This window comes from Planococcus citri, chromosome 3, assembly GCF_950023065.1.
Source record: "Planococcus citri chromosome 3, ihPlaCitr1.1, whole genome shotgun sequence".
Classification (NCBI taxonomy): Eukaryota; Metazoa; Arthropoda; class Insecta; order Hemiptera; family Pseudococcidae; genus Planococcus; species Planococcus citri.
In genome coordinates this window covers 80,676,325-80,695,771 of record NC_088679.1, presented here as the reverse complement: position 1 = coordinate 80,695,771, position 19,447 = coordinate 80,676,325, and the positions used below count along the sequence as shown (strand labels likewise).

The 19,447-nt window shown below is 35.1% G+C and overlaps 2 protein-coding genes across 5 annotated transcripts in view; both read left to right on the top strand.

Annotated features, from left to right (window-relative positions):
- Window positions 1-4,078: 4,078 nt before the first annotated feature.
- Window positions 4,079-6,092, top strand: LOC135839708 (uncharacterized). Of its 4 annotated transcripts, none has more exons than XM_065355853.1 (5): window positions 4,079-4,235; window positions 4,440-4,596; window positions 4,680-4,736; window positions 4,818-4,871; window positions 5,026-6,092. In XM_065355853.1, exons 2-5 carry the CDS (start codon window positions 4,488-4,490, stop codon window positions 5,097-5,099), a joined length of 294 nt encoding a protein of 97 aa, XP_065211925.1. In that variant the 5' UTR covers window positions 4,079-4,235; window positions 4,440-4,487; the 3' UTR covers window positions 5,100-6,092. The 4 variants fall into 4 exon arrangements, with proteins under 4 accessions (XP_065211925.1, XP_065211926.1, XP_065211928.1 ...); XM_065355854.1 differs by having other exon boundaries at window positions 4,080-4,235; window positions 4,432-4,596; XM_065355856.1 differs by having other exon boundaries at window positions 4,084-4,319.
- A 6,751-nt stretch (window positions 6,093-12,843) lies between these two features.
- Nmdar2 (NMDA receptor 2) overlaps window positions 12,844-19,447 on the top strand; it is a 188,010-nt gene continuing 181,406 nt past the window's right edge. The window contains exon 1 of the mRNA XM_065355837.1: window positions 12,844-13,080. The gene's annotated coding sequence lies outside the window, so the exon portion shown is untranslated. The remainder of the gene's footprint in view (window positions 13,081-19,447) is intronic.

Below are 19,447 nucleotides of genomic sequence, written 5' to 3'. Positions count from 1 at the left end.
ATACATCAGGATTATTTTCACAATTTTTTCAATATCAATGAATTTGAGGTCGTTGATCACGATTTTGATGAGTTTTTTTTTTACTAATTTGAGGAATTGTACTTGTCGTAACGAGTAATTAGTCAAATAAAAGAAATATATATGCTATTTCGAATCCAAAATCGACGATTTTTAAGAAAGCAATGAACCTAGTTTTCACAAAATGAAAATAATCGAATAAATTACATAATTTAAAAGAAAAATTTTTATTCTTTGAAATAATACATTGGATGACATAAAAAAAAATAATAATAGGTTTAAAGAAATAAAAACACGAATTCAAACATAACCTGAGAGTTACCACCTCCTAGCTCTCTTGTCAATTTTCTTATAGCTGGTTGAACCTTCCCACAATTGGTTTTTTGCCATGCAAAATGGATAAAATATTAAAAAAAAGATCCGAAAAATTCTCAACTATGGAATTGACAAATTCTACAATCCAATTTCGAACGATAGAATTACAGTTATTTTTTTTTCAAATTGAGAAAAATTCATAATATAACCTCCAAAGACGCCCTTCCCCTCCCACGGCTCCCCCCCCCCCTCTCACGAAATAACTTTTACTTATGCAATAAAACAATGTTCAAAAAATTTCAATTTTCTCAAAATTTAGCATTTGAAAAATTTTTAATTTGTAAAAAATTTTAATTTGTGAAAAATTTTCAACTTTTGATAAATTTTCAATTTTTGAAAAAACGACAATTTTCTCAATTCATGAAAAATTTTCAAAAACTTTCAATTTCAAAGGCGTTTTGAAAAATTCGCATTTCAAAAATTTTTGTGTAAATTTTTTGAAATTACTATTGAAAAAAATGAGCAAAAATCGTGAAGATAACCGCCACAAAATTCATCTCCCCTGAAAAGACTTTCTAGGCAGTAGCTTACGTTACCTCTGCAGAAATCCTTCCCTGTCCAAGGAGTGCTTTCGACTCGAACGAAAACTATAGAAAAAAATTTAATATCTGAAAAGTTTCAGGCTATGTACGCGATAAATCCCCAATTCGTACATACATATTACTTACGCTATATTATTTCGTACAAAGTGCTGTAGAGGATACTGTAATTTGTGAGTACATTATCTCTGTAGGTACATCAAAATGCTTTTATCGTTGTTGTACTTACTCGAATTGCAAATCAAAATTGTTATTTTTCATATATGTATAATTATTGGTAATACAAATACAACCTTATAAAATATACTTAAATACCTACTATTACATTAGTTCGAACTATGTACTTAGAAAAATCATCTTCATCTTCGCATTCCATGTCTTCGACATTTTCATTATGAATAACATGAGGACCACCTTCCAAACTACTGGGAGCAAACGTTATTTTGTTAAGATTCACCCATTTTTTCGTGCTAATTTTCTCACCAGAAGTCAACGGACAATCCGTCAAGATGTCCTTCAGTAAAAAAGAACAGTATTTTAGCCAAGTACTGTTCGTTTTTACTGAAGGACATCCTGACGGATTGTCCGTTAACATCCGCCGAGAAAATTCTTTCAATTCCAAATAATAAAAATTTATTTATTGATTTCGTATTTGAAGAATGGAAAAAATCAACAGCTATTTTGTCAGATATCACAGTGTATTTCTCACATGGAAATGTTTGTCATTCTCCGCATCAAAACTGAAGAAGGATTAATTTTTCAGAATGTTGAAGAGTTGAAATGTGATCATGAAGAGGGTGATACAAGAGTTATTCTTCACGCCATGCATGCTTGTACATTGGGGGTTATGAAAATCTTCTAATCCAGACCTTTGACAGTGATGTTGTTTTCTTGGTAATGTCTCAAATAAAATCAATTGTAAATGTTACAGTTCAAACTGGCGTGAAAAAAATTTGCGTTACTTGAACATAAATGCAATGCAAGAAAAGTGGAATTCAGTTTTAGATGCGCTGATAGGATTCCATGCGTTTACAGGCAGTTTCTTGTTCACGGTGGTAAGCTTGTGATATCTCCTTGTAAGACATATTATAGTCAATGTTGTTATATGACTCCCTTGACCTTCAGCCAGCTCGGACGTACTTTTGCTCGATTTGCTTATAAATTATCCAAATTTCCTTCAAGAACGTTGGCTGCGTAGCGAGGAAATCGTCCTTCAGGCCTCCATCCATGCTTTACCAGTCGTTTGTGTAGTGCCCATGTGGCCCATGGCACGTCGTCTGATGTAAGCAGCGTGCTGCAATACCCGAACAAAAGCGTTAGGGTGGGTCCGGTGGTGCGGATGCGCCGTGACTCTGATCTCGTTGGTAGAAGAGACAGGGCAAAAACTTGAAATAATCACACAGTTTAACAATAAAAAAATTATACAACGATTCATTGTTCGATACTGACAAATTTCTTGTAGAAAATGAAAACGGTTGAAGTAGTGTAGATGCCACGTAGGTAGTAACTATAGGTAGTAAGTCCCAGTATGTACGTATACGATGTTGGGCGAACGTAAATGAACTATCAGGATCTAAATTACATTTTAGATAATTATGCGGTCTAGCGTTCAACTTTTATCAATATGAGTGTAAGATAAAAATTTATAGCTTGAATATTGAAAATGATTATCAAAGTATCAGATCAGATACCTTAATAACTATAGTATGTACTTGTCTCGGATCAAAAAACCATTAGTGCCATTTGACGCAGAATCCACTTAGTTTCTGGTTAAAAAGGAAATCATTAGGTACTCAACTCATCGAAATATTATATTTTTTGAAAAATATGTAAATTGGTGGAAAAATATGAAGAAAAACACTTCGTTTTCAAAAACCGTTTGACCACTTTCTCCATTTAAATATTTCATCTTGTGTTTCTCCCAATTGGGAATTCCACTTCTATTTTTTATGGGTTCTTTTTAGGAATTTTCAAATTAATTTTTCAATTGGTTCTGGTGGTGATAGAAATAGAACAATTTGAAAAATCTCAAAAACACTGATTGTGGTGGTCTTTAATGGTTTTCTTTCCTGATTTTTTGAAAAGATGCCCTACTTTGAGAGTCCATAGTACACCTTCTTGTGTTTGTAGAGGACTAACGTTTTGTATGTAGATAGTGATTTCAACTCAAACTGAAAAACATACCAAAAGATCTGAAAAATCCGACAATTTCGGACTTACATGATCGATCCTGGTATAAATTATAGACGTACATAATTATTCGTATCTTCGATTGGAGCAGCATGACGAATGAAGGGAAAAATGGGGAAAATGATAGCAAAAGGATTGAGTACCGGAGTAGGTATGCCTTGTACCACGCACGAGAGATGTTGGTAAATCGACTGAAGATAAAAATCTGAACATGGAATTATTTTAAATTAGAAATGTCAGGAATTGATGGCCCTGTGCACTATTTTAAATAATTATTCTTGTCCATGATCTTTTCATGTTATCATGTATTTTATTAAAAACCACATTAATACAGTTGATGGTTGATGTATAGGATACATATTACATACATATACACATACAAAAACAAATACGTTTGTGTATACTATATAGGCATCTTCATCATCGTCAGCTTCATCTCTACTCATTTCCTCTCTACTTTCTTCGTCGCTTCTATAGATGGGCCCTCTAAACTACTTTCAGCAAAAGTTATTTTCTCGTGACCAATACTCAGTTTCACTTTAAAACAGAAATTATATTTTAAACTTCCATGTTTTTCTCTCAACAATTTGGAATAGCCTGTTCAGCTGTTCTAAACAATGTTTCAAGTTTCAACTTTTATTTAAGTTTTAACAATCATGAACCTGAACTGAACCAACACTTAAACCGGTGTATAATTTTGTAAATTGTAATGTTGTTGCATTTCATTTCCTTCAATTTTTTTTATTCGTTTGATCGTTTCGTTTCATGCCTGGGACCTGGGAACTTTCGTTGAAGTCAACGTATTCGTTATTCGGTTATTCGTTGTGATGATTCCAGCTTTCTCTTCTTTTGGTTTTGTTTCAACTTTCAACTTTCAAGAGAAAAAAAAATCAAAAACACATATAGAGTAATGACGTCATGTGCTCTCGATCCGCTCCTGCGTGACTAGCGTGACGACTGATAACAATGGCTTCTGTTTGTCGATTGTTTTGGTTTGGCTAGTTTTTTTGGAATAGTCAGGGGATGTTTTTCCTTGTAAATACGAAATAATTATTCAGAATTTAGATGCTAATTGAATCAGAAAGCTGAATTATTGCTTCATAAACATATCGAGTGAGTATTTCATACTATTCTAGTTCATTCGGTTAGAGAAATGTTGGTACTGAAAATCACCGAAGGTGGAAATTGATATCATAGGTACCAGGTACCACTAAATTATTTACCATCTTCTATGTCGTTCGTAGACGTCAGAATTCACGACGTTTCGTATAATATATTCAAGAATTAGCGATAAACTAAAGTTGTCTAGTTTTCTAGGTAACCGTTAAACTACGGTTGTAATTCGTTAGTAACCGAAGCATCAGTATGCAGCCCGTCAATGGTAGGAGATCATCAGGTCAGCAAAGATTGAGACGAGACTATTTTCCTAGGCAGAGTAATGAGAATGCGGAGATAATATCTTACGTTTGCGAATGTGAGTAATTGGTTTAATTTTTTTCGCTGGAGCAATACGATTCTACGTTTGTGGAATTTCATTAATATATGTACATGTTGTAGCTTGGAATAAAGTGCTTAAAGATTTAAATCGCAACAGCGGCTCTTACGTTCCAGGAGGTAATATTTTTAATTTCTGAATGACGATTTATGTTAAAATTTACATAGCGCAGTGTGTAATTCTGACGATTTCATTTACAGTACAAAGTGTCCTTTACTATAAACCCGCCACGGAATCCAATAACAGATTAGCTAGTGAGTAACTCGCTTCAGATTTTCATCTTCTCATTTTTTGTGTGCCGCGATAATTATTTATAAGCGATTTGTCTTTACGCTATTTTATATTAGCGTATTTCTATCTGTGTGAAAATTTTGCCAATACATTATATTATTTTGATTCGTGTTATAGATTTTGAACCTTTCGATTTGGAATCGTACTGGGGAAACCGAGTAGTTCAAAAATGCCAAAATCGAAATCCGTAATAGTCGAATGTTTACTTTAGACTTAATACTTTCTGTTCCGACAATTTAATGAATTTTATTCGAATTCATTTAATATTAAGTAAACGAACTGGGTGAAACGTTCATTTCGAAAACACGCTCGTACATATTTTTATAAATTTGACGACATTAACGACTTAACGAGTCTATTATTTTAGGAAAATTATTCACCTAAAAACGTTTCAAATTTCAAACGCGGTACGAAATTTCGCGTTAATTCTTTTTCTTCGTTTTGATTTCCAATACTTGCGCAATGAAGTAAGTAATTATATTTTCTGATTTAACATAAGTAATCCGAATTTATTAGGTAATTTAATTCGAGGAACTTGATGAATCGTGTTATTTATCGATTCGAATTGACTACTACACGAAATAAATAAAACTGTACGAATGATTCGCATTTATTTTCTCGTCAATTAAACAGCGATGAATAATTTTTAGAATCTTATCTTCAGTTTATGTACGTTGCTGTTAAATTTAGTACCTATGTTATTTGCTCTTTTACCAAGTACCTAATAATGAATTCTAATATTTCCAATTTATATGTTACGTTATATTTTAAATATAATAGCGATAGCGTAGGCACGTTATTTACTTTGTAAATATCTGAAGTGGAGAATCGACAAAGCTACCTTGAAGATACGTAGGTAGAATGAAAACAATCGCAAATTGGATGGATTGATTCAGTTGATCGATTCTCTGCACGTGTAAGTAAATGTACCATGTCCACCTTTGTTTAGTTTGCTTATTTTGTATTGTCATCTACGTTATACATACCTACATAAATGTCAGCGGCGGTGTAAGTTTTTACGCAATCGATGTAAAATTCCACACGAAGTCGACTTTCAATGCGTGAATTGCCATCTATAAATGTAGACTTGGAGTGACCAAACAGCTTGAAAATTACTGTCAATTTAGGCATGACGATTGTTATAATAAATCATAAATTTAAAAATAAAATTGATTCTTTTTTAATCTGTATTTTAAAACATTTTTAACGCGTAAGTAAATACAATACTTATTTACGAACTAGTGGATTTTACGCGTTCGTTGATGTCTACAATATTCTACATGTACGTTACATATTATCAGCACGAACCCTGCGAACAATAATGGAAATCAACGCAGTTGACATGCTTGCTTTATGATCAAGTGTTGCAAATTAGTTGAAGTAAGTTAACTTCGAATTTTCTCTTTATTGACCATCCAATGACTCTTTCGCTCAACATACAAGGTGTGCGAAAAGGATTACTCAGTTTTATAGTTGATTTTAGAAAAGTCTCGATTCGCTAACCTTCCAGCAAAATGCCTTCGTGTCGGACGATCTTACTTTCGTATGTCAAATCAAATCATTTATTGCAGTAGGCAGTTTTAGCTGTATTTATAATGTAAACAAACTAGATAATAATTATAACATTAACATAGTACTGTAGGAGGGGGGGGGGGAGTAAATTGAAAATACAGATACTTTACTTAGGTCATTAAATTATACAAAATATTCAGAAATACTCTTTTGTGAGAATAATAAGTTTGAAATGATGAAAAAAAAGGAAAACACAAAACCATAAAAAAGAAATACAACAGATTATAAGTTACAGCTCATAAAAGTTTGAAATAAAATAGCATAAAAAATTTAAAAAACAACAGATTATAAAAATTACAGTAAGAAAACAACTTATTGATCCAGCTGCGACATTTCTTTAACACCGTGGAACGCATATCTCTGTAGCCAATATTTGAGTTTATTTTTAAAAAGTTTTTTGGATGCTATATTTTTTAGTTCCTGTGGTATTTTGTTATAAATTTTTGAGGCCATGAAATCAATGTTATTTTGCATAATTTTTGTTCTTAAATTTTCACTTATAGCCAAATTTCTAAATCGTGTTTCATATGTATGAGAAGGTACCTTACCTTGAGATTTATTATTCCATTCTTTACCATCATTGAAGAATGTACTCACATGAAGCTGGCAGTATGTAATTTTCAATGAAGTCTCGTTCGTCTCGTTCACACGATTCTCTTGGATGTTTTTGATACATCATTCTTCAGTGGTGGCATGGCCTATGATGCTATCTGGCGATTGCCAGGGGCCATGTTTGAACAAAAAAAAATGATATTTTCACTTTCTCTAACAAAATTTTTTTTAAACGCTTTCGCCCTCGCTTCGCTCCGGCCAGTTTTTTTTTCTTTCTTAAGTCTAAATCTTCAATTATTAGTATATTCAGATTCTAAAATAGTGTGGTCAAAAAAATAAGCTCATCAGTCACCACAAAAAACATTGTTTTTTACCACTCAAAATACAAATTTTTGAAATTTTCTGCCCTCACTTCACTTGGGTCTCTGTGGTTTTTTTTTCAAACTGAGATCAAGCTTTAACAAAAATTAAAAATCTACATAGGTATTCAAATTTCAAGAAATGTTTTAACCAAAAAAAAATTACTTTTCTCCTCAAAAAACGTTTTTTTGCTTCTCAGAACTAGCTTTTGCTCTCACTCCGTTCTAGACCTGTTTGCTTTTCATTTTCAAATTTGAAATTATTAAAAAACAGTCATTCAGATTCTAAAATTCTAAGCTAAGAAAGTGAAGAAAATTTTTTAAAACATCGTTTTTTACCTCTCAAAATACAAATTTTTAAAAGCTTTTGCCCTCGCTTTGCTCTGGTCAGTTTCTATGTACTTATCTCTTCTCTAAACCAAAAAAAATCCATTTTTTAAACTTCCATAAAATTTCAAAAGGGAAAATCAGAATTTTTCATAAGCCCAAATGCGAATTATATTATATCAATTGACAAAGTACTGTAAAAACTCGTCATTTTATTTGGTAAAATGGGTATTTTTTTCTTATGGGAAATTTTTTTGTCCGCCCTCCCACAAAAAATCTTCTCTTTTTTGCTATACCTACCTAATATTGAATAGAAAGACAAAAGCAAAAAACAATCGCATAACTTGCATTCAAGTATCCAAACTTTGAAAAAAAAAAAAACAGAACGAGAAAGATTCTTAAGTGGCAGTGGCGTAGCCAAGGGGAGCGGAGGGTGTCATAGCCCCCTCGCGAGCGAAAATTTGAAATAAAACATGCAAAAATAGACGTTTTTTTATTGTTGTTTGGACCCATTTTTTCTAAAAATTTTCATTCTCGCTTCGCTCGAGCAGTAATTTTGCCTTTGTTTTCATAAAATTATCACACATTTTACTACAGGTTTCCAGAAGATTACCCCTAATTTCGATTTTGCATGCCTAAAAATCTGGTTTTGCCCCCTCTTTGAGAAAATCCTGGCTACGCTACTGTTAAGGAAGAAGGGAAAATATGTTGAGGGCCCCATTCGGTGTATCCGCCAGGGGTCCGAACCGATCCAGTCCGCCACTGTTATTCTTAGAACTCTTTTTTGTACTAGAAGTAGAAGTACATATGATGGAGTAGGCTGTGATCACCACCCCAAAGTGCTATTCCATAGCTGAGGGTAGAGTGAAATAATAGTCCAAAGTATGCGATTTTTAAAGTAAAGTATGGGATTGTGTAATTTCTTGGAGTTGTCTTAGTCTTAACAAATAGGTACCTATAAGTGGAAAGTTTTTTGATTAAATGGTCAACTTGGTTATTCCAATTTCCAATTCAAGTCATGAATCTATTGTAACTCCCAAAAATTTAGTTGATTCAAGTATCCTGTAATTTTCAGTTAAAGAGGGAGGTATGTACCTTCCCAATCCCAAATCCCAAGAAATGTGTTTTATTTAAATTGAATATCATTTTGTTTGCTGAAAACTAAGCTATCAACTTATTTGATGCCTTAAATATGATCACTATCGACATGATCACTATCCACCATATCGACACCTTCATTCATTTCTAGTACAGTACAGCTGTTGTATCATCAGCAAATTCTGTGAGACTATATCCAAAATCGGTTGATAAATCATTAACATAAATAGGTAATGAAGAACAGTGGACCGTAAGATAGACCCTTGAAGTACTTACCGGACTTACCCCTTGCGTAATAGGTTCTGCATCAGAAAATGTGCTATTGTTAATTTTCATAATTTGGACTCTTATCAGACAAGTAGCTTTTGACCCAATCTGATAGTGCTTGTCTAACACCATATTTCTCCAATTTTTCTAGCAGAATTTTGTGGTCCATCCTATCAAAAGCCTTGGATAAGTCACAAAGAATTGCCAATAGGCTTTTCTTCTGTTGGAGACCATTCAATACCTCATTTTTCTGAATGCCAAACTGTGATGGGTGGAGCAGGCTTGTCAGACCGGATCAAAAAACTGGGCTGATGACCACGACTGGACCCAAAAATGCACACAAGACCAAGTGGACCGGACTGGACCTTAGACCACTAAAAAAAATTATGTAAATATTAACCTCATGCATAAGGGACCACTGGGCCCCTTATGCGCAAAATATTGTAAATTTTGTTAGAATAATTAATTGTGGCTAATAGCGGCCGTTGTAATTTTAAAAGATGAAATATAAAAAACAAAAAAAAAATATAAACCAAACAGATGACCCTTTTCAGAAAAAATAACTGAAACAGACTGAGACCGAAGACCTTTCTAAAAAATCAGACCAATGACCGCAGTTTGGACCTCAGTTATGAGGATGACCAATTTTTCAAATTTATAATGCCATTTTAGATGCATATTTCGAATACATTTCCATTGTGATTGAATTTCTTTCGAAGTTTCAATGTTTCGAAAGTAAAAATCCCATTTTTCAACTCATCTTATGTGTTAGGAAGCTTTTTTCTTTCTGAAAAACGAAGACTGTTTTTTGGACCTGGGCTGACCCATGACCATGATGAAAATTTCTGGTCAGGACCAAACCGGATCGACCTAGAAAGACAAAAAATGCAGAACCGAATAACCGGACTGGACCTTGATTTTGGAGCAACCACAAAACCTGAGCGGTCCTACAAGCCTGGGGTGGAGTAAGTTATATTTTTCAAAGAAGGCTGCTAATCTTTTGTGGAATATTTTTTCAAATCGATACTTTAAAGAAAACTGGGGTAATTGATATTGGTCTGTAATTATTCAGTTTATCTTTCTCTCCATTTTTAAAGACTGGTGTTACTACACTAGTTTTCATTTCATGTGGATAAACATCCTTTTCAATGGATTCGTTAAATACTGTAGCAATGGAGTAAGCAACAGAGGGGGCAGAGAGCTTCGGTGTGTTAACATCAATACCAAGATGATCTCTTGATGTGGAATTTTTAAGGGAATTTATTACACCGAGTACTTCATACTTACATATTGGTGGGTTCTCAAAAAAAGAGGGTAGTGTGTGATTTACTAGGGAGAGCGGGCCCAAGTCATGTGACATTTGGGGTTTGATCTGGTAATTTTGTGAAGAATGAGTTGAATAGTCGAGCAATTTCATAGGGTTCTTTCGTTGAGATATTATTGCTATATTTGTGTGGCATCAACTGGCAGACGTCTGCCAGTCTGCCAAGCTGCCAAGCGCTTCTGTGCGCGCAGCTCACTGTGACATAGTGGGAGGCATAGTACCTCTAGCCACAGACGCAGTTCACCAATTATCCATTACATCATTATGTTTTATATATCTCACGCGTGATTATCATGTTTGTTACTTTGTATGTTCCTCTAATAAACGTTTGTCAATTGTCATACACCTGTCTGTTGACATATTTATTTATTGAAGAAGTCATAGCTTGATGATTTTCGAGTTGAGGCCTAGACCTCACAATTTGCAATAATTTCAATTGACTCATGACTGTTGATTTGGTCTATGGTTTATAATTTCCCCTGCTGTTTTGTTATACAGGGTGTTGAATAAAGTGTGGGCAATAATTTCACAATAGGTGCAACTCAAGTAGACGAACAAAAAACGTTACCTATTATAAGTTTGCTCATCTTGTAAAATGAAGGCGCCACTTACGCTCCGCAAAACTGGAAATTTACCAATTTTGAAAAATTTATTAAAAATAAGAAAACGTTTGAATCATTTAAGTGATGCCCCTTACCCATAGTACTCGAGTGGACGAACAAAAAAAGGTTAGTATGACTAATTGCCTATCTTCAAAATTGAAGGGGCAAACCTGATTCAAAATTTCCAAATCTTGAGTGCCCCAAATTTGAATTTTCAAAATTGTGCTTGCCCCATCAATTTTGAAGATAGGCAATTGGTCATAATAACTTTTTTTGTTTGTCCACCCGAGTACTATGGGTAAGGGGCATCCTTTGAATGATTCAAACATTTTCTTACCGTCTATGTATTGAAGAAATTACCCCATTTTTGAACTAAGATTCACCAATTTTGAAAATTTCATCAAAAATAATAAGATGTTTGAATCATTTAAATGATGCCCCTTACCCATAGTACTCGGGTGGACAAACAAAAAAAGTTATTATGACCAATTGCCTATCTTCAAAATTGATGGGGCAAGCACAATGTTCAAAATTCAAATTTGGGGCACTCAAGATTTGGAAATTTTGAATCAGGTTTGCCCCTTCAATTTTGAAGATAGGCAATTAGTCATACTAACCTTTTTTTGTTCGTCCACTCGAGTACTATGGGTAAGGGGCATCACTTAAATGATTCAAACGTTTTCTTATTTTTAATAAATTTTTCAAAATTGGTAAATTTCCAGTTTTGCGGAGCACGTGGCGCCTTCATTTTACAAGATAGGCAACTTGTCATAATAACGTTTTTTGTTTGTGAAAATTGCCCAGGCTTTATTTAACACCCTGTATAGTTACCTGAGGACAAGATTTTACCATCATTTGCATGTTTTATAGCTGATGCCACTAAAAGTTTGTACTCAGTTTTTTCAACTTAACATTTTTCTCTCAAATATGGTGATTTGATTATTTGACCAAATTCTCGAATATCTTCCAGCTCCTGTTTCAATTTTATCAGTTTCTCTTTGAAGTGGGGTGCAAATTTTGTGTCCACTTTTTTTGACAAGTAGGTGATTTTTAGTAACTATAGGGAAGGATTGGTGGAAATATTTTACATACCTATGTATTTTGAAAATTACTACTGTAGGTACGAGTAGGTATAACATTGATTTTTATCACAGGCCTAAAACGCATCTATTATCTACATAAATGTTGGGAAAACGTCGGGTGATAAGGAACACGGTATTTCGCGGTATGGAAATTTTTCAAAAGTTTATTTCAATAAAAAAATCTGAAAAGAAACGTCAGCTATGTTCATTTTAAATTTTGTGCAGTTTTGTATACGTTTTCTTGGACGCTGTATGCGGCAATTACTAGATGGTCAGAGTATCGATAACGAAAATTTCGTTCCTACTCCTGTTAGCTTTTTTTGCTCAGTTCAGATTTTTATCGCTTTTAAGGAGTTGTTGGATTTTGCATTCTAATTTCAGAGCGTGAAACGTACTCGAGTAAGTCATGCAGAGTGAAGAAAGGGGGACGATTGAGAAGAAATTTACTTCGGCCGGGTTATACTCACTCGTCGTACGCGTATATTTTACTTTGGAACTGGATTTGTACCTACATAAAAATTAGTTGATAAATACGAGCGAAGAAGAGTTGGTTGATTTGGTGGGTACTGGGTAGGTACGTACGAGTAAATACGAAAATACGAGTAGCTAAAATGAGAAGTATAACGTAAAAGCCGTCAATTTGAAAATATACGCCGTTTCATAGATTGAAGAAGCTGACGCCGGCGCTCATTTCAGTTAGCCAACTTCTCCAACAGCTAACTCGCTAACTCGCTGCCTCAGTCAGTACTGAATTCCACGGCGCGGTGTTGATGAAAAATAAATGTAGTGTTACGCTCGAGTTTTTCGTATTCGCGATAGCTGCTGTTGCAACGAATTTTGTTACGTTTTCATTTTCCATTTTCCATTATCATTTTTTTACTTACTTAGTTACTCGATGCAATTTTTTGTTACCTTTCGCTATCGCCATCATTTTTTTTATGACAAGCGCGAAGAGTTTAGAATTAATGAAGAAATATTGAGCGAATGAGGTATGGTTAACCTATAAAAAGAACTTATTCGTCGCTCGGCTCATTTTTTGATCATCTCAGCTAATAAAATAGCCTTTGCTATACGTATTTCCATTAAGTATACATACGCAGATACCGCATAGATACTCGTATAAGGCCTATAAGTATCGTTTGTTTGATTTTACTCTTACTCGTAAATGATGCTCGCCAGTCGTCAATTCACACGCGGTCGCCTATACGTAGATATTACCATTGGTGAGCATTTTTAGCTGAAAAATTACTCGTCATACGCCGCTTGATTCGTTGTAAGATAGCTGTTTTGAAAAAGAACAAAATGGCCAAGTACGAAATGATATAACAACTGCACTCGATGGTATGCAGTTGTTGTATCTACACTCGTAGTAGTCTAATTTTTCAACCAAGTATGGAAACGCAAACGCTTCGCATCAACATTGAATCTATACATGATACTCGTACGAGTATCTAGAGCTATCATTGCAGAAATGTCGCATTCAAGTACCTACTACACCGTTTATGCACATTGCACCTGATCATCCGAGTGCTGTATACGAATACAATGATTTAACTAGAACCATTTAAAATGCTGCTAAATTTTGCTCAGCTTAGCTGGAAGCCTACTTACTCGTACGTAGGTACTTCATAAATGTACCTACGTGGCAATGGCTAGCTCGCTACGTATTATTGTAACTCGCTTTCAGTGATTCAGCGCTTGTGTAATGATGAAATGCCGAATGTAGGTTTGGTATTATTGTATCTGCATTACGAATATACCTAAGATACTTATTGAGAACTTGAGAAATGAGCGATAGCTCGACGAAGGCGAGTAGAGAAACGCACAAGTCATGCAATTCTTTATAACGATAGATCGCTACAGTTTCCTAAAACCTGCAAAACAACTCTCAAGTTACCAACGTGAATTCCTACGACAAAGTTTTTGCATTTTTTGAGTCATCGTAGGTACTATATGTCTACAGCTTACTTAGGTTAAGATGTCTGCTAAGTTTGGTAACGTTGAGACTTTGTAAAAACTATTTTTAAAAATGCATACGAGACGAAAAGAAAACAATCTATGTATAGGTACATTACTTAGATAGCTCGCGTACAAAGAACGAACGTGAAAAAAAAAGAAAAAAAACATTGGAAAAATAAATTTAAAAAAAAGGAAAGAAAGGAACCTCGAGCAGAGCATACTGTAGCCAAAAATACGCGATTCTGAGCCGTGACATTTTAGGTTTTGATGAAAATTTAAAAGTCAAATTATCGTACAACGAAGTGAATTTTCCTAGACAGAATTATTTAGATACTGGATTCATTCCAAGAAAAACATTTTAAATGCTCGCCGAGCGTACACATACGAACTAAATAAACGACCTTTTACGGCAGCTTTTCAAATTTATTTTTCGTTAATGCGTTTCCTCTCTTAGCAACGCAACATCATTTGAAACGTCCGTCAAAATTCGTATTTTTTTCAACTCTCGTGTGAATATCTAAGGACCACGATGTAGGTAGAGTATGCTATCCACGATACAAATAATAAATATGAAACGAGGATTTGTTCTCGAAGCCAGTCACTACCTACTTTAGAAATGAAAAGTGAGTTATTAATTTTGCAAGTAGGGAATGAAAAAAAAAATTATCATCCGGTAATTTTCAATACCCTAAAATAACCAATTTGCTACGAATCGCCGACGAACTTGCCGCTCTCGTAATACGTACGTACTCGTAAATGCTTAATAATCGCGATTACCATTATCACGCTGCAGTGCCTGCGAATTACACGTGGTTGTTGTCATGCACCGGTGTTAATAAAATTGCATAACCAGTTTGCCGTAAAAACGCTTTCGAGTAAAGATAAAGAAGAAACTCGCCGCGCCGTAGCCTATTGGAGGAATAGTCCAAGAGCTATACCTCCTACTGTGATTGCACCGAAATAACTGATAGCTGGGACTGGTCTCAAAAGTTGGTATACATACCCCTATTTTAAAAGCACTTGGTCTGCCAATCCGCAGCTGCTGCTAGTTCAGTGGCAAAATGTATTTTTTGGGCGATAAACGGCAAATTATGATAAAGCTTTGAAATTTGGTATGGTGAACAAGGACACCAAAAGAAAATTGTTAAGCCCGGGAGGCAGTCGCCAAGTTCCATAGGAGGGAAATGGGGGTGATTTGGGGGAGGGTTCAACCCCCCATTTTCCTAAATGGGGCTAACGGGGCGATATTGGTGTCAATTCCACATGATTGAACCCCACGGAGTTCGAAAATACCATTACTTTCAAAATCTGAGGAAAAGGCATGCCTCAAATTTGAGATTTTCTGAGTAAAGTTTTTGCATTTTTCTCAAAAATACACCAAAATTACAGTTTTTCAACCCTAGACGACATGCTGACCTTCCATCGACTTTTTTATGGTCATTTTCAGATTCTACGGGTCAATTACAATGAGAATCGACCATTAATACTTTCGCATACCTCTACTCTGGGTGTACAGAGGGGTCTAAAGGGGTTAAAAAATGGCGTTTTTTCGGTATTTTCTTGCAAAAATCTGAGTTTTTGAACTGTGCACCAGATACAATTTGCGGGAGAAGGTTCTAATGTCGATTTTCGAATACTACAAAGCAAATTCCATCGAATAAGACTCGGAGGCACTTTTTACACCCCTCCTGGGAGGTAGTAGAGGGGGTCAAATTGGACCCTTATCTTGCTTATGTTGAATCAATTTTAGAAATGTAATCAACGTAAGAGTACATTTTCTTACTACCGAAATAATGATGTTTGTATCAATGTTTTTTGTACCGTAGAACCCAAATTTGCAATAATTTTTTCGATTCCAGGTGGGGGGGGGGGTGAGACCATATGGGGAAGTAGGTCTATTTTTCACAAAAAATCGACATGTATATCGAAATGTAGGTTTTCAAGGACGCTGATTTCAGAAATGCTATCAGTTTTTCATTTTGGTCGAAGCTAAGGGGATGATACTGCATTCAAAGGGTGGGGGATGAAATTTTTCACAAAAAATCGACATGTATATCAAAATGTAGGTTTTCAGGGATGCTGATTTCAGAAATTCCATCAATTTTTCATTTGGGTTGAAGCTAAGGTGATGATACTGCATTCAAGGGATGGTGGATGAAATTTTTTACAAAAAATTGCCATGGATATCAATCTTTTTCTCTCAATTACCTTTCGTGTTCCAGCTCAGAGAAGTGGGAGTCTGATTAAATTATTCGACATAATTTTGTTCAAATATTTCCGGTTATTCGTGGTATTTATGTGAACGGCTAGTTACTGGATGGAGATTTTTTAGAACGAGAATTGTGGCATGAATATGAAAAGTTTGTCCATCATGAATATGATTTTACTATTCAGAAATCATGATAATTAACAAACCTTCCATATCTTATTTTTTCATTCCAAAGACACTACCTCCACGTACATAAATGTACGCTGAGATCTTTCATAAGAATATGAGAATGAGGTTGAGAAAACTGACTGGAGGAAAAAGTTGAAAAAATATTTTTATAAGTCCCAATGAAGTGAAAAAGCAATTCTCACTTTATCAAAAATTGCAGCACAAGCTTTCTTGTCTCTAATGCAGTATGATTCCCTTGGCTTCGACCCAAATGAAAAATCGATAGAATTTCTGAAATCAGTGTCCCCGAAAACATACATTTCAACATACATGGCGATTTTTTTGTGAAAAATTGCATCCCCACCGTTTGAATGCTGTATAACCCCTTTGGCTTCGACCCAAATGAAAAATTGATGGAATTTCTGAAATCAGCATCCCTGAAAACCTACATTTTGATATACATGTCGATTTTTTGTGAAAAATTTCATCCCCCACCCTTTGAATGCAGTATCATCCCCTTAGCTTCGACCAAAATGAAAAACTGATAGCATTTCTGAAATCAGCGTCCCTGAAAACCTACATTTTGATATACATGTCGATTTTTTGTGAAAAATTTCATCCCCCACCCTTTGAATGCAGTATCATCCCCTTAGCTTCGACCAAAATGAAAAACTGATGGCATTTCTGAAATCAGCGTCCTTGAAAACCTACATTTCGATATACATGTCGATTTTTTGTGAAAAATAGACCTACTCCCCCATATGGTCTCACCCCCCCCCCACCTGGAATCGAAAAAATTATTGCAAATTTGGGTTCTACGGTACAAAAAACATTGATACAAACATCATTATTTCGGTAGTAAGAAAATGTACTCTTACGTTGATTACATTTCTAAAATTGATTCAACATAAGCAAGATAAGGGTCAAATTTGACCCCCTCTACTACCTCCCAGGAGGGGTGTAAAAAGTGCCTCCGAGTCTTATTCGATGGAATTTGCTTTGTAGTATTCGAAAATCGACATTAGAACCTTCTCCCGCAAATTGTATCTGGTGCACAGTTCAAAAACTCAGATTTTTGCAAGAAAATACCGAAAAAACGCCATTTTTTAACCCCTTTAGACCCCTCTGTACACCCAGAGTAGAGGTATGCGAAAGTATTAATGGTCGATTCTCATTGTAATTGACCCGTAGAATCCGAAAATGACCATAAAAAAGTCGATGGAAGGTCAGCATGTCGTCTAGGGTTGAAAAACTGTAATTTTGGGGTATTTTTGAGAAAAATGCAAAAACTTTACTCAGAAAATCTCAAATTTGAGGCATGCCTTTTCCTCAGATTTTGAAAGTAATGGTATTTTCGAACTCCGTGGGGTTCAATCATGTGGAATTGACACCAATATCGCCCCGTTAGCCCCATTTAGGAAAATGGGGGGTTGAACCCTCCCCCAAATCACCCCCATTTCCCTCCTATGGGACTTGGCGACTGCCTCCCGAGCTTAACAATTTTCTTTTGGTGTCCTTGTTCACCATACCAAATTTCAAAGCTTTATCATAATTTGCCGTTTACTTACGGTTTGCCACTGAACTATGCGTTAAAGCTCAGCGAAAGCTCAAAAGTTCATAATTTTTCTGAACTTTCAGCCGAGAAAACTGATGGCTCAAATTGGTGTCAAATTATAGAATTTTTCGCGCAGAATCCGAATATGTAGGTCTGCCGACGCTAAAGTGCTGCTAGAGCCCTGCCAGACTGGTTCAAGGGGGGGGGGGTCAAATTTCGCAAATTTCATCTTTTTGGGCTAAATTCGCACAAAGGGTAATTCTCAAAAAAAGTTTAAAAATCGTATAATGGGTGGTTTACTTGAATTGAAATTTTTTTCAGTGGTATTGTGTAGATACCAACTCAGGGGTCACGTGCATATAGTTTAACGTCCCCCAACCCCCCCTCCACTATGGGTCAAGTCCCCCCAAACCCTGAAAACTCCATCGTCGTGGCCTGTAACCACTTGAATTTTTCAACTTCATCTTCAAAAATGAATTACAAGAACTGATATAAATTTTTGGAATGATACTTAATACCCTGAAACCGAGGTCATAAAGTGATGTAATCAGTTTTTTGTCCATCGCCGTGGCCAATTTTTGTTTATTTTTTCCTGGCTCTCGTATTCGACTTTTTTTGCGGTGAAATGGCTACACTGTATTGTTTAAAAGAGACATTTTTTTTTTCTTGAAAAAAAGAAAATATTCAAATGGTAAGTATTTGATGACCACAACTTTGAAAATTGAAAAATTATTGATTCTATTACCAGTAAAACAAATTTTAGTTCTTTTTTTCTTACGTCGTGGATAGTACAGTTTGGTATTTCGTCGTGGCTATCGTGATTTTTTGTCCACGGCGAAGGAAAATACCTACCCTATTATGTTCGAATACTCCCATTAAAAAGTACCTGGTACCTACTTGATGACCTTTTTGTGAGCTAAAGCTACCAATATAACTGCTCCAATATTATACCTATACCTACCCAAAAGTAGCGAACAGTCTTTTTTTCCAACATGTGACACCGATTTTTTTTGAAGCCCCTGCCCCGCCCCTATTGAGGATGACTTGGGCCTGACGTCATTTCAGGGGTCCTGGGTATGCCTACAATCAAGTCCCTTTTGAAAAAAATCATAAAAAAAGGTTTTCATTTTTGAAAAATTTTAGTACTTACTGAAATTTAAACTTTTTTTGAGAATTACCCTAAAAAGCTATAAAATTGGTTTAAAAATTATTTTCAAGCAGTTTAACGAAATGTTTTATGGATAAGATGACTTAGGCGCCAAAATTTTTCAAAAAAATTGGGGGGGGGGCATAAGGAGGGTGTTGATAAGGTCACAAAATATGGCCTTGTGATACATCAAAATATATGTTTTTTGGGCCGAAGAATTCAATTGTGGCAATATTTTTTACATCACTGGGTCTCCCGACCCGCAGCTGCTGCTTTAAAGCTCAGCAAAAGCTCAAAAGTTCATAATTTTTCTGAACT

Excerpts from the sequence above, each read along its gene's own strand:
- LOC135839708 (XM_065355853.1), top strand. The coding sequence starts at position 4,488 with ATGCAGCCCGTCAATGGTAGGAGATCATCAGGTCAGCAAAGATTGAGA. Across the intron at positions 4,737-4,817 it reads CGGCTCTTACGTTCCAGGAG|TACAAAGTGTCCTTTACTAT; the intron begins GTAATATTTTTA and ends TTTCATTTACAG. Across the intron at positions 4,872-5,025 it reads ATCCAATAACAGATTAGCTA|ATTTTGAACCTTTCGATTTG; the intron begins GTGAGTAACTCG and ends TTCGTGTTATAG.